The sequence below is a fragment of the Apium graveolens genome, chromosome 10 (genome assembly GCF_009905375.1).
Source record: "Apium graveolens cultivar Ventura chromosome 10, ASM990537v1, whole genome shotgun sequence".
NCBI lineage: Eukaryota > Viridiplantae > Streptophyta > Magnoliopsida > Apiales > Apiaceae > Apium > Apium graveolens.
The window spans coordinates 206,309,798-206,322,589 of record NC_133656.1 but is presented as its reverse complement, the minus strand read 5'-3'; the positions used below and the strand labels follow the sequence as shown (position 1 = coordinate 206,322,589).

At 30.8% G+C, this 12,792-nt stretch overlaps 2 protein-coding genes across 2 annotated transcripts; one reads left to right on the top strand and one right to left on the bottom strand.

Annotated features, from left to right (window-relative positions):
• Positions 1-26: 26 nt before the first annotated feature.
• On the bottom strand, positions 27-6,896 carry LOC141690172 (long chain base biosynthesis protein 1-like). The gene is made up of 13 exons (XM_074494836.1): positions 6,740-6,896; positions 5,642-5,838; positions 5,457-5,551; positions 5,284-5,375; positions 4,326-4,419; positions 4,166-4,238; positions 3,838-3,970; positions 3,524-3,698; positions 1,344-1,484; positions 1,172-1,267; positions 851-992; positions 589-716; positions 27-512 (listed from the first exon to the last, which is right to left on the bottom strand). Exons 2-13 carry the CDS (start codon positions 5,778-5,780, stop codon positions 336-338), a joined length of 1,485 nt encoding a protein of 494 aa, XP_074350937.1. The 5' UTR covers positions 5,781-5,838; positions 6,740-6,896; the 3' UTR covers positions 27-335.
• Positions 6,897-9,889: 2,993 nt separating this feature from the next.
• On the top strand, positions 9,890-11,858 carry LOC141693130 (putative pectinesterase/pectinesterase inhibitor 20). Its single transcript, XM_074498138.1, has 2 exons — positions 9,890-10,811; positions 11,000-11,858. The coding sequence occupies exons 1-2, from the start codon at positions 9,905-9,907 to the stop codon at positions 11,674-11,676; spliced, it is 1,584 nt and encodes a 527-aa protein (XP_074354239.1). The 5' UTR covers positions 9,890-9,904; the 3' UTR covers positions 11,677-11,858.
• Positions 11,859-12,792: the final 934 nt, after the last annotated feature.

Sequence of the window (12,792 nt, the reverse complement as noted above, 5' to 3'; positions counted from 1 at the left end):
CAAAGTCCCTGCTTAGTTTCATCCAATACCATAAAAACTCAACGTCATTTAGATCCTAAGAAAAAACTCTCAACATCAAAAACCTGGTGCTTTAGTTATCATAAAGAATATGCACAGCTCAATGGCCAAACAAACACTTCCAGGCCTCAACTTACTGCCATCTAAGTGAAATGGTACTTGATTACCATAACCCTCTTGCATAAACACATCATGCCTATAACAAATAAATCAAGTCATGTAATGTATGAAACTCAGCTTGCAGCAAAATCTCCCACAACATCCTTTTCTTGACTTATACCACAACCAATGGACTAATTGTCACATATAGAAAGACCTTATTCACCACCAGTCAAGACTTGAGCTGCAACCCTCTTCAACGATTTATATGCTTTCGTTAGATCAGATTCGGTATGAGCAGCAGAGACGAAACATTTGATCCCAATAGGCAAAGTGCATTTATCAAGTGTCGATCTTTTTGAAGTTGTTACAAAGATGTTCTCTTCTTTCAATAACTGCATATGCAAATTATGTTAGGAAATAGAGAAAGAACGTAATGATTTGGACCAAAAGAATTTTAAAAACACTTACACGATCAACAACATCTTGAAGCAATTGTTGGTCACCTTTTGGCGAACCGGTTGATTTTTTCAGCTTTAGATAAACGATGGGAGATTGGTTATGACTGGCAATCTCAAGACCGTGTATGTCCGACAGTCCTGCAATTGCTTAAAATATAAAAATTCAAAATGATAACATTGTCTAAACCAAATTAAATATTTACCAAACAGTCAGCACTACTTCACACCAGCCAACCTAGAAGGTATTTAAATGCAACACAAGTAACAAAAACCTTCGTGTAGTGTGCTTATATTTTTCTTCAAGTTCTTTATCAGTTGCGGGCTGTCTTCTAGAATGTTGATAGCAGTAATTGCAACACTAGCTAGGTATGGGGGCAACGAAGCTGAGAAGACATAGCCAGAACTACTGAGACGCTGCAAAAGTTATATAAAACATCAGGGAAGTGAAGCTAGAGTGATCAATTATCATTTTCATCTAGAAATATAACAAAAAGTAAAATTCATTTCTTGCTGCAAATCTACTTAACAGAATTACTCTTTATGCTACAGTACTTTTTAAAAAAGAAGTGGTTCTATGAAGTTTATCTCCATACTTGGTGGTCAATAACTCTAGCACTCCCTGTGCAGAATCCGCCTTCTGTAGCCAAAGCATTTCCCATGGCCGCGGTCACAATATCTATCTTCTCAATCTACAACATTGTACCATTATGAAACCGCAATTGATATTTGATCAAGTAATGCAACCAAGAGCATCACTAAACATACCGGAACCCTGCAGTGTTCAGTTAAGCCTCTACCAGAACTACCAAGCACACCAATTGAGTTGCTCTCATCTAACACCACACGGTATAAATATTTTTCTTTTAGTCTGATTATTTCTTCTAGTGGAGCAATCTGACCAGAGTTCTGCATATTTGCCAGAAGAAAATAATTAAACAATGCACTCCACCATCACATAGGAACCAACTACTTGATTAATTTAACAGAAAAAAGAAAGATTATGTCGCAATATCCAATTCTGTTTCTCAAACTTCATCATAGCAATAAACTTTATTCCTAGCTAAAAAACTTGAATTTGAGGACTTCAGGAGAAGAGATGGTCTTGTTTTTATTTTGCTTTCTACACAAGTTATATTTACCCATGTCACTGTAACTTCTCATATGTACTCCTTAAAGATAAATTAATCAACAGAAAGAATTTAGATTTTAAAATCTAGCATATGTCCTTCACCCGAAAGTGATTATTTTGAGATCTTACTCATAAAAGCAACTTAAATTAAGTGATTATTTTGTAGTCCAACATTGCAAAACAATTCAGGAAACAGATCTTAGCCCAAGAAAAAAGTCATGTTGTACCATGAAAGAAAAAATTACAGAACTTCCCATTTCTGAACAGAAAGAATGCCTTCATAAAATAGATGATCTTGAAAAGCCTGTAATAATAATAACAAAGCTACAGATGCTAGTGTCAACATCAGTGGCGGAGCTAGAAAACTTAAGTAGTGGGGGCTAAGTTAAAAAATTACTAAAAAAAATTTTGCCCATCTAAATATTTATGCATTAAAATTGTTCAAAAAATTAAGTTTATTACAAAATATAGCAACTTTTTACAAGAGAAGAAACCACTTTTTACAATAGTAGAATTTATAAAGTAATTTTTTTTGGTATTACAAATTTAAAGTTTTTTGTATTTTTTTTAGTGTTTTTAATGTGAAAAAATAATACACTATAAAGTTAAAATTATGATTTAATATGAGATATATATACGTATCAAAAAAATTAAGATATAAAGATATTGTATAACATTTTTTAATTTTATTTTAAGGTTTAGATTTGTAATATGGGACTAAATAAATTGTAAGAATTTTTTTTAAAATATGTACAAACTATAGAAAATTAAAATATTAATTAATTAAAATAAGAAACATACATAATTATATGGACTATTTTTAGGTCTCGTGGGGGCTAAAAATAATTAATGCCATGTAAACTCTAATTCTAGCGGGGGCTTTAGTCCCCACTAGCCCCCAATGTAGCTCCGCCACTGGTCAACATCTTGATGGACTTATTGCCGTATTTCATCTGCTTAATAAATAAAAAGTGCATCTTGCATCCTCAAAGTAATAAAGTCAAATGAAAGTATTTAAAGTTTAAAATTGAAGTGGAATTTACTTATATCAGCAAGTAAAGTATTATTTTACTTTTATAAATTGTTAGTACTGATTCTAATTTGAAGATATTACAAATTATATAAATTACTGTTTTAAATATAAGAATAAGGAATCCCAGGTAGACCTCAGGAAAATCCCTGAGGCAATAATGAATCGGTACTGTCTTTTTGTCAAGCAGCTGTACATTAAAATTCCTTAAATATTATGGCACATAAGTTAAAAACATTTTAAGAATCTACTCACCTGGAACTTGATGAACTGATTTGAGTGCCACACGACGCCGTATGATTAGGTTGCCTCAGAAATGTTCTTAAGGTCTATCTCAGGTTCCTTATTCTCATTAAATATACTACCAATTGACTCTCAAAAATAAAAAGTCAAAACATTAAATTTTGTGGAAGAGAGGTTTTCACGGCTAGACTGTCAAAATGCATATTAATCCAAAAAAATCACTTACAAACCCTATTAACATCAAACCTAGTGCTTCTAGGCTCTATATAATCTACCATGATACTCATACTGTTTACCACAATACCGCCATTAATATAAATAAATTGATAAATCTGGTGTGGAATGAGAGTTTTTCATTCTTGCAAAGTCAGATGCTGTCTACATTTCAGAAACTGCAAATCTACATGCAAGAAAGGAAAATACCACTGGGATAAGATAATTCAACTAAAAGATAAAATGCACACTTTTAGTATCATTTCATTAAAAAAAACCTAGCAGTAAATTACTGCTGGAACAAAATAAACCATACTGAATACAAGTTACCTGATATACAGCTTCAACCACGATGTAGCGCCTTAACTTTTTTGCTCTCTTATTATCACGAGTGACTTTCTCTAAAGTATCTTTTAAGGACTCCATATTATTGTGCTTGAAGTATATGATTGTACTTCTAGATAGAAAAAGGCCATTCTGTATTCCCCAGTGGACACCTTCATCCCTGGAAAGAAAACAAAATACAAGTTTGAGATAGTTCTATCACCAGCGACTTCATCCCTGAATAATGCAGATAAAACCATTGTCAAAGAGTCGTGGCTAACTACTACAGTCATTAATACTTATGAATTCAGTTTACTCACGCGATCACAATGTCCCCTTTCTTACAAAATGCTGGAATTGCACTAAACATGGTAGAAAGTCCATACGAGTATAATATGGAATCTGGAGTTCCCAAAAATTTGGCTATTTTGGCCTCACAGTCAAGGTGAACATCTACACAAACCAGGGTTGTCAACGTTCAGAGTTTTATCATGTAAACAGCTAAATGTATATTAATATTAGAAAATTAAACTCAGTGATCATATGATCCTTCCTCACAAATGTTGTTCTGTAAGCTCTTTCGTGAAACTACCAGAGAAAATCATGCAGAGCCAAGAGATTGCAACAAATGTGAGTATTAGATCATACCGATGGTTCCATAAAAGCCACGAGGACCGCAAGAACCAACACCATATTTTTCCAGTGATGAAGTACAAGATTCCTGATGCAAGTTTTTTCACAATTTACTAAACTGGAGTCAAACTCAATGCTGTAAAATAGCTAATAATAATGATTACAAGTTTCTCACAAGCAACTTTTCATGTCCGATTAATCCAAGGTAATTTGCAGAAGCAAAATTCACGACCTCTTTACCGTTGATCACTGTGTGTGTACCTGCAGCACTGCATCAGAAGTAACATGATGAATATAAATGAATTCAATTTCAAAGTATTCATTACAAAAACATGCAGGTGTAAGAAAGATAAAAAGAGTTTACTGACAAATCAATATTGGTGATGAATCTGTTTTATACTTAATTTTAGTACCACCATATATTAACAAAATGAATCTATGATATTATACTCGAGTTAAGGGATGAAATATGAATCATCTGCATTCTACAAGGAATTGTTGACACAACCTGGATACAGTTTGTTTACTACAACCACTTGTTGTATTTAATGGCATTTATCAATTTAAACTTTCACATAGAAATGCTTGTTACTGTTCAGATGTCCATTGAATGAGACTTGCTTGCCCCTATGTATATATTCATAATATTGAGATAGCTCTGAGCCTCTGACGCAATGCAAACACTAGCATAAGAATATATTTCTTTGATGAAACACATGAAACTCAGCTACTAGCTTGGAAGGAAGATGAGTGACAAGTTATAACACTCCCTCATAAGTACTTCATTGATGTACTCTCTTTGAATATTTAAAAAATTTTAAGCGACAATGACCGAAAGAATTTAACTAAGAAGACAAATATAAAACCAATACCAAACCCTGTCATCTTTGTATATGTGTGTGTGCGTGTGTGACTGCAGATACATAACAATTTCCACATACTGCATTTTTTAACTTGCAAGGCACGTAACAAAAAATAAGGAATTTTGACTCAGGTTATAGCAGTCTGACACCAATACAGGATGTTGATATCTAGTTATCTAGAGGCTCTAGACTAGATAAACCTATGACTTTTAAGAGCTTAAGAGGAAAAAGAACAGTGCATGGTGAATCATTGGAAGAAGATCCTGTTACCTTTCTAAGACAGGTGGCTCACATTTCATGTCATCTGTAATAGGCGGAATGAGGGACTCTGGAACCCAATCATGACAAAGCTCATCAATTTCCTACACATGAAATGATGTTATCTATCATACTATCAGACTAAACCACCTTACCATGACTGAAAATAAAGGTGGACGTAATACCTTCTCTGTCAATGGTCGTTTAGGTGGCTTGTAACTTTTCTGGGAAAGTAGGAAGAGAATAACTACTAAGAGAAGACCTTCCACAAATAGATGTCCTAAAAGTGTAAAAAATACAAAAAGAGAACATCAAATCACCAAGGTTCTATAAATACCTTATTCGATTTCTAGCAACTAGGAGAGCATACCTCCAATGTGAACTCCAAAAACAACTACACGAGCAGAAGGAGCATCAATCGCAAATGTAATCCAGTCAGATGCAGATTTTACCATATTCGTAAAAGCTTCTGCCATTGTGTCCCATATCTCCATTTTGCTTCCATCCATTGCTTTAACCAGTCAACCACTACAGCCCACAGATCTTTTTTGAATAATAAATTACCAACTGGATACACAAAATTATAACATCAGAAAATGATCCTTGTGACTGTGAAAACTAGTTCACAGGCAATCAGTTGTAACTTGTACAAGTACCATAAAACTAAATTGGTAGGATTCCTACAGGACCAGGATCAAATATTTGCAACAAAAAATTTCTTGCATAAAGCATTTACACTCCCTCTTCCAAAGCAAGTTGTAAATAATGCTAGGAGGTCGTACTGCACGAACATTCACATTTCAGTCTCTAGTGTGTTTTTTTTTCTTTTTAATAACTTAAAGCAAAATACTTAACATTATTATATTGTCAAACGATTTAAGCAATATAAGTTCTTATAGCTTTATGATCCAATCTAATCAAATCTAATCAAATGTTGATAATAACCGTCGGAAAAAAAACTAATCTTTGTTTTCTCAACTAAAACTGAGTTGATAAAATATCCGACCCACTAGCAAATCAACTCAAAACAAAGTAAAGATCGGAACCCGAACACTCACTGCATTACGCTATTTTCACTTTCCATTATCCGCAGCCCTATCAATCTACCATACTTCCTAATTTCAGATTCCAATTAAAATCTTTATCCATCCTAATAAACAGAACTGAAACTAGCAAAAATGCTCCAATTGGACACACAACACCATCAAAAGATCACAGCTTTCAACATGTATATATAATAACTAAATTAACATATCCATATCAGGAAAGATATCAACAGAAAGTTAACGACTTTATGATTCTTGATAGAAATAAATAGCTAAAAATCAAGAAAAAAACCATAATTGCATATTAGTACCACTATTCATCAACTAAAAGAAACAACTATTTAAATACACACACAAAAACAAGATACAGATCAAACAAAAAGAAAAGAAAAGGGGGGTTTAAATGGAGAAGAGAAATATACCGGAGGGGTGTTGTGTGATTTGTGACAGGGGTTATGGATCGGAGCTTCAAATGAATACTACAACTCTACAAGAGTCTTATTATTACAGATTTAGTATTATAACAGTAAATTTATTTATTATACTTGCAGAGTGCATTTTATTTTTTCTGGATGCACTTTTCTGTTTATTCAGTGTTGAAGTCTTGGAAAATTCTCGACCAGGAGATTTTAAGCTATGATAATTAAATCAATTATTTTTTTTTATATTTTCATAATAATAAATAAATTGATTCTAAATTACAGTCCTTTGAATTATTGATAATTTATTTATTTTTTATTTTTTTTAAATTAAATTTTATAATGGAGACCACTTTTTTTCAGATCTTGGAGGCAAGTTAAATATTGCATAAAAATATTGTAAAACATATTATTTGTGAATCGTGCTCTACAAAAATCTTTATTTTATTCAAAATCTTGAATATCATATATGTACTGCATGTAAAATATTACAAAAATACTTTATTTTATAAAACATGTTAAGTTTGCGGAATATACACATTCTACTTATTAAACTTAAATGATTTTCAATAAATTTTAATGAATTAGTGATACTCGGATAACACACTTCACAAAATAATATATTTTATAATGTTTTGATTGCACAACATATGTGTCTCCACTATTTTCGATAGAACTTTTACGTGAAAATCGGATCACATCAACTACATCATTCTCGATAATCATGTACTCTTGCGCTTCTTGTCTACTGCGTTTCAAAGTTCAAACACAAGGGTGATTCCAATTTGATATTTTTCTCGTTCCAAGCTTTTATAATCCGACATACATTACCCAATCATTGTTTACATTTCTCGTTACCTAATGAGTGGAATAAATCTTATATACTCGATAAAATTTGTAAATATGTTTAAACTTATTTTGATAAGCGCTCCGTTTGATTTGTTTATTCAAAATTTGAACTCGATCATAACTAAAAAGTGTATTAAACGAATTTAAGTGGGCTATTTCAATATTTTTCCGTTCGAGATTAACTCATTAAAACTTAAAAAGAATGACAAATATCCCAAAATTTTAATATAATTATTATAACTTCTACAAGATAAATTTTATGAAAAATATAGATAATATTCTACTCACACATGGTGACATGGGTTGGATTTAAACAAAATAAGGTTTTGTTTTGTATAAGAATATCTCATGTCGAATCCCAATAATAAATATGTTATAAGATTAATGATTCAAATTACATCAATCATATATTTTTTGTGCTATTTAATTTTAACTAAAATTATACACATTCAAATTAAAATTCTCATAATAAGTTTATAATTTAATATTAATTAATTTTAATATTGTGGTAGTTATATTAATTTTTATAAAAATTATAAATAATATAAAATATTAAGGTAGACCCGCACGGGTTGTAAAACTAGTCTATACTAAACTATAATAATGAGAATGAGATATAATTTGGTTCAACAATTATTTTCTTATTTTAGTTATTAAAAATAAAATAAATAGTATTATAAATCTACTAAATGGCTAAATTGCTAAACTACTACAGCCAACCACAACTTACCGTATATAATAATTTTATTCTAATTATTTTATTATTTTTACTATAAATCTATAATTATGATATAATTATAAAAATATATTAAAATTATTATATAATCAGATAAATAAAATTTTAACCATAATAATCACAAGAGAAATTACCAAAAATACTATTTTTCTAAGTATTTTTTTTGCAATTTTACGATATTTTGAAAAAAATACAAAAATACGGTTTGCAACCAAAAGTAATAACATTGCAACTTATAAAAAAGTATGATTTTTTTTGTTCCAATTGAGCTTTGCATCTAGTGGGTTTGCAAAGTCGTATTTTTGTAAAAAAATGGAAAACTGTATTTTTGTAAATTAAAATTAAAAATAATAATCATATTTTTGTAAAAAAAAATCAAAAAAAACGTACATTTGAAAAAAGTTCTAATCGAAATTAGGTATAATTTGGTTCAACAATTTTTCTCTTATTTTAGTTATTAAAATAAAATAAATAGTTTTATAAATCTATTGAATGACTAAATTACGAAAATATAATTTTCTTATCCTGCTAAATTACAATCAACCACAACTTATTTTATTCTAATTATTTTATTATTTTTATTATAAAGCTATAATTAATTTAAAATTTTAAAAATATATTAAATTATGATATAATTAGATCAAAAAATTAAAAAATTAAAATATTAATGGGACATGTGCATGGATTTTAACTTGTTAAACTATAATAGAGAATGGTGTATAATTTTATTTAACGTTATTCTTGTATTCATATTTTGGTTAATAAAAATAAAAATAAATAATTTTACACCTATTAAACAAGTAAACATAATAAACTTTGACTAGAACTTATCTTACTTAACTAAGACAACTTCTTCATTATTTTTATTATAAATATATTATTATATAATTATGTAAATATATTAAAGTTAATTATATGAGTGAACAAATAAAAATTTAAAAATATTTAAATATTTAAATATTAACCCAAAATAAATAAATACTTATTAATATTTGCTGAACACCTACCAGCCTACGGCTTAATTGGCCTTCTCCAGTAAGACCAAGATCAGAAGAATAAAGCATTGAATTTAAATTTGTAGGCAAGAGAGATTTTTATTTTATTTCTGTTAATAAAAATTTGCGGGGAAACACATCTTAACACTCTGTCATGTATGTACATTTCTTCATACAGAACTACAATAATGTGTTGAAGACGTGCATGTATTATTTTTTAACTCTTGGTATTTAAGGTTTTCTCATGATTTATTATCCAAAAAGTCTACCTTACAAATAAATTCAGGCTCCTGCATCGACATCTGTCGAATGTATGTCAGTTCAAGACTAAACAAGACTCGTTTTCAAGAATTGTTTTATTCATCTAGTACCTTTCGTAGCATACATGTTTATGATAACCCAATATAATATTTACATAATGATTTCTTAGGTAGAGACCAAATACATTGTCAACAAGCTTTGAAATTAGTTAGCAATTAACTAAGCACAACAGAATGAAGAACTGAACACGAAGAATGAATGTTATATATGTGTGAACATTTACAATTAAACCATAAACATTCCCAACACACCACTAGTACTAAAGTCATGCATTTCTTAGCTTGCCTTGTTTCTCTGTTTTTGATGCTCTGTATCCCCTGTCCTCTGGTATCAGCATCTAAAGACACAATCTGTAATGACACACCTTTTCCATCCTTTTGCAAATCAATTCTACCATCAAATGACTCTTTTTCCATATATGACCATGGCAGGTTCTCTATTAACCAATCAATATCATCAGCAAAATCCTTAATGTCATTAGTACAGGGCTTCCTTGATCACCAAGACTTTGCATCGTCCGAGAACATGATTCATGCTCTGGAAGATTGCACACTTCTTGAAAGCTTGAATGTTGATTACTTGTCGAAAACTCTGGAAACTATTCGTACAACGAATGCTTTAGCAAGTTTAGAAGATGAGGATAATTTGTTGACCTTGCTCAGTGCAACCCTCACCAACCAACAGACGTGTTTAGATGGTCTTCAATCAATATCTTCTCCTTCAAACCCTCAAAGCACTCTTCAAAGTTCATTATTCAATGGAACTATGATGTACAGTGTATCACTTGCAATTTTTAGGCATGGATGGGTTTCTGCTACAAGACAGAGAAGAACTCTCAAAGAGCGAAAACTTGGTAGAAAGCAAACGTCTCCTGGTCTGGTGCTTTATCCAGGTGGTAATGTTGTGAAGGTAAGCCAGACAGTGGTTGTAAACGCCAGTGGTGGTGGAGATTTTAGAACCATTAGTGATGCGGTAGCTGCAGCACCTAATAATACTGATGGAAGCAATGGTTTCTTCGTGATTCGTGCTTTGGCTGGTACTTATGACGAGTATGTTAATATAGCATCTACTAAGAAGTACTTGATGATGATCGGAGATGGAATTAATAATACAATAATTACTGGGAATCGCAGCGTTGCTGATAACTTCACTACTTTCAACACTGCAACACTTAGTAAGTTAGCGAGTTTAAACTTATGATAAACTTGTTGTTATTCATAATATTACAATAATAACAAAAGTAATGGAATGCAACCTTAACTTTTCCCTTGTTTTCTCAAATTTGATATCTGCGAAAATGTCATGTCATAGTGGTTATCGAAATAAGATGAATATTACTGATGAAATGAAATGTTGTTGCAGTTGTGACAGGACAAGGCTTTGTGGGCGTTAACATGACTATCCGCAACACAGCAGGAGCATCAAATTACCAAGCAGTGGCTGTTCGAAGTAATGCAGACACTTCAACATTCTATCGTTGTAGCTTCGAAGCATATCAGGACACCTTATACACTCATTCTTTAAGACAATTCTACAGAGAATGTGATATCTATGGAACTATAGATTTCATATTTGGAAATGCTGCAGTTGTATTTCAAAACTGCAACATTTTTCCGCGACTACCTATTCAAGGACAGTACAACACTATAACTGCACAAGGTAGAACCGATATAAATCAGAATACGGGAACCTCAGTACAAAATTGCAGTATTACAGTAGCTGAAAACCTGGGATCAACTGCCACTTATTTAGGAAGGCCTTGGAAGCAGTACTCAAGAGCAGTTTACATGCAATCGTTTATGGACAGCTTAATTGATCCTGTTGGTTGGATTGCATGGTCTGGAGATTTTGCCCTAAATACATCTTATTACGCTGAATTTAACAATAGCGGACCAGGATCGAATACTAGCAGCAGGGTTACATGGGAAAGTTTTCATATAATCAACGCTACAGATGCCGTAAATTTTACTGTCTCCAATTTTATTTCTGGAGCAAGCTGGTTGCCTGCCACAGGGGTTCCGTATAATGCAAACTTGTAAAAAGGCATGGCTTGGTCTGTTGGTTTAATAAATTGTGTTTTCATTGAAGTTTTTTTTTGAGACTATTAAAAGATTAGTAAATTTTATGATGTATTAAAAATCGATTTCTAGAAAAACAACTAAAATTAGAAAATAATTGAACTCTCATACTGTCATACATTACTTGTTGATGTTAATTTAATTGAAATATTTACAAATTTTGATCTGATTTAATTTTACATTGCATGCCTTCTGATTTTATAAAACATTGTTATGTTTATGCATCTAAGATTAAAAATAAAAAATGGAATTTATGGTGAATAATAAAACTGAATATATTTAGGACTTTATGTTAATAGTACAAAAGAAAAAATAATTCAAATGAATGTGAATTCATGTTATGGTGTGATTTTAAAATATGATTTGTGAGTGTACTACGAATCACGCAAGTTTTAAAAAAAAATAGAATATGTTGAGTGAAAAATATGCGAACAGATAATGAAAAATTTGGATGAACTCGAATTCGGTTTGCCTTCTGCTTAACTCGAAATCTTCATGATCAAACTGTTTTTGTTCTCATTTATTAAAAAGCGGATTAGATTATATTTTGTTGGATTAGGAAGCTGTATTCATTTAATATTAAGTAGTTGGGCTCAATGGAGCATCTATTATTTACGTTTAGTTCCTAATTCATCAATATCAATATATTTTTAATATTTACTAGCACTAAGATTTACAATTTACTTAAAATACCTTTCATTATTTTACTCTGTTAAATCATTTACTTGCCCTTTTTCGTCATGAAAAATTTAGCTGGATTATCCATAATAATCATATTGACTCAATGGCAACCAAATGATTATTATCCAAGAGATTTGACGTGCAATCAACATGGTAACTACCATTACAAAAAGTTGATAACAACAATGACACCTAATTTTTCAAACAAATAAGAAATGTAGCATCAATCTTGTCGATCATAATTATTCTCTACTTTTATAAAAGAAAATTTACCAATTAATCATTTACTATGTTTGATTTTTTTTAACATTAATTTTATATCCTTAAAAACTAATATCCTCAACACACACTCCATATATATTACGTTTAACATTTTTATTGAGATTTAATATCATC

Bases quoted from the DNA above. Each gene is read 5' to 3' on its own strand.
- LOC141693130 (XM_074498138.1), top strand. From the start codon at position 9,905: ATGCATTTCTTAGCTTGCCTTGTTTCTCTGTTTTTGATGCTCTGTATC. The intron at 10,812-10,999 runs GTAAGTTAGCGA...ATGTTGTTGCAG, and splicing joins TTTCAACACTGCAACACTTA to TTGTGACAGGACAAGGCTTT.
- LOC141690172 (XM_074494836.1), bottom strand. From the start codon at position 5,780: ATGGATGGAAGCAAAATGGAGATATGGGACACAATGGCAGAAGCTTTT. The intron at 5,376-5,456 runs GTATTACGTCCA...TTTCATGTGTAG, and splicing joins AACGACCATTGACAGAGAAG to GAAATTGATGAGCTTTGTCA. The intron at 513-588 runs GTAAGTGTTTTT...TTGCATATGCAG, and splicing joins TTCAAGATGTTGTTGATCGT to TTATTGAAAGAAGAGAACAT.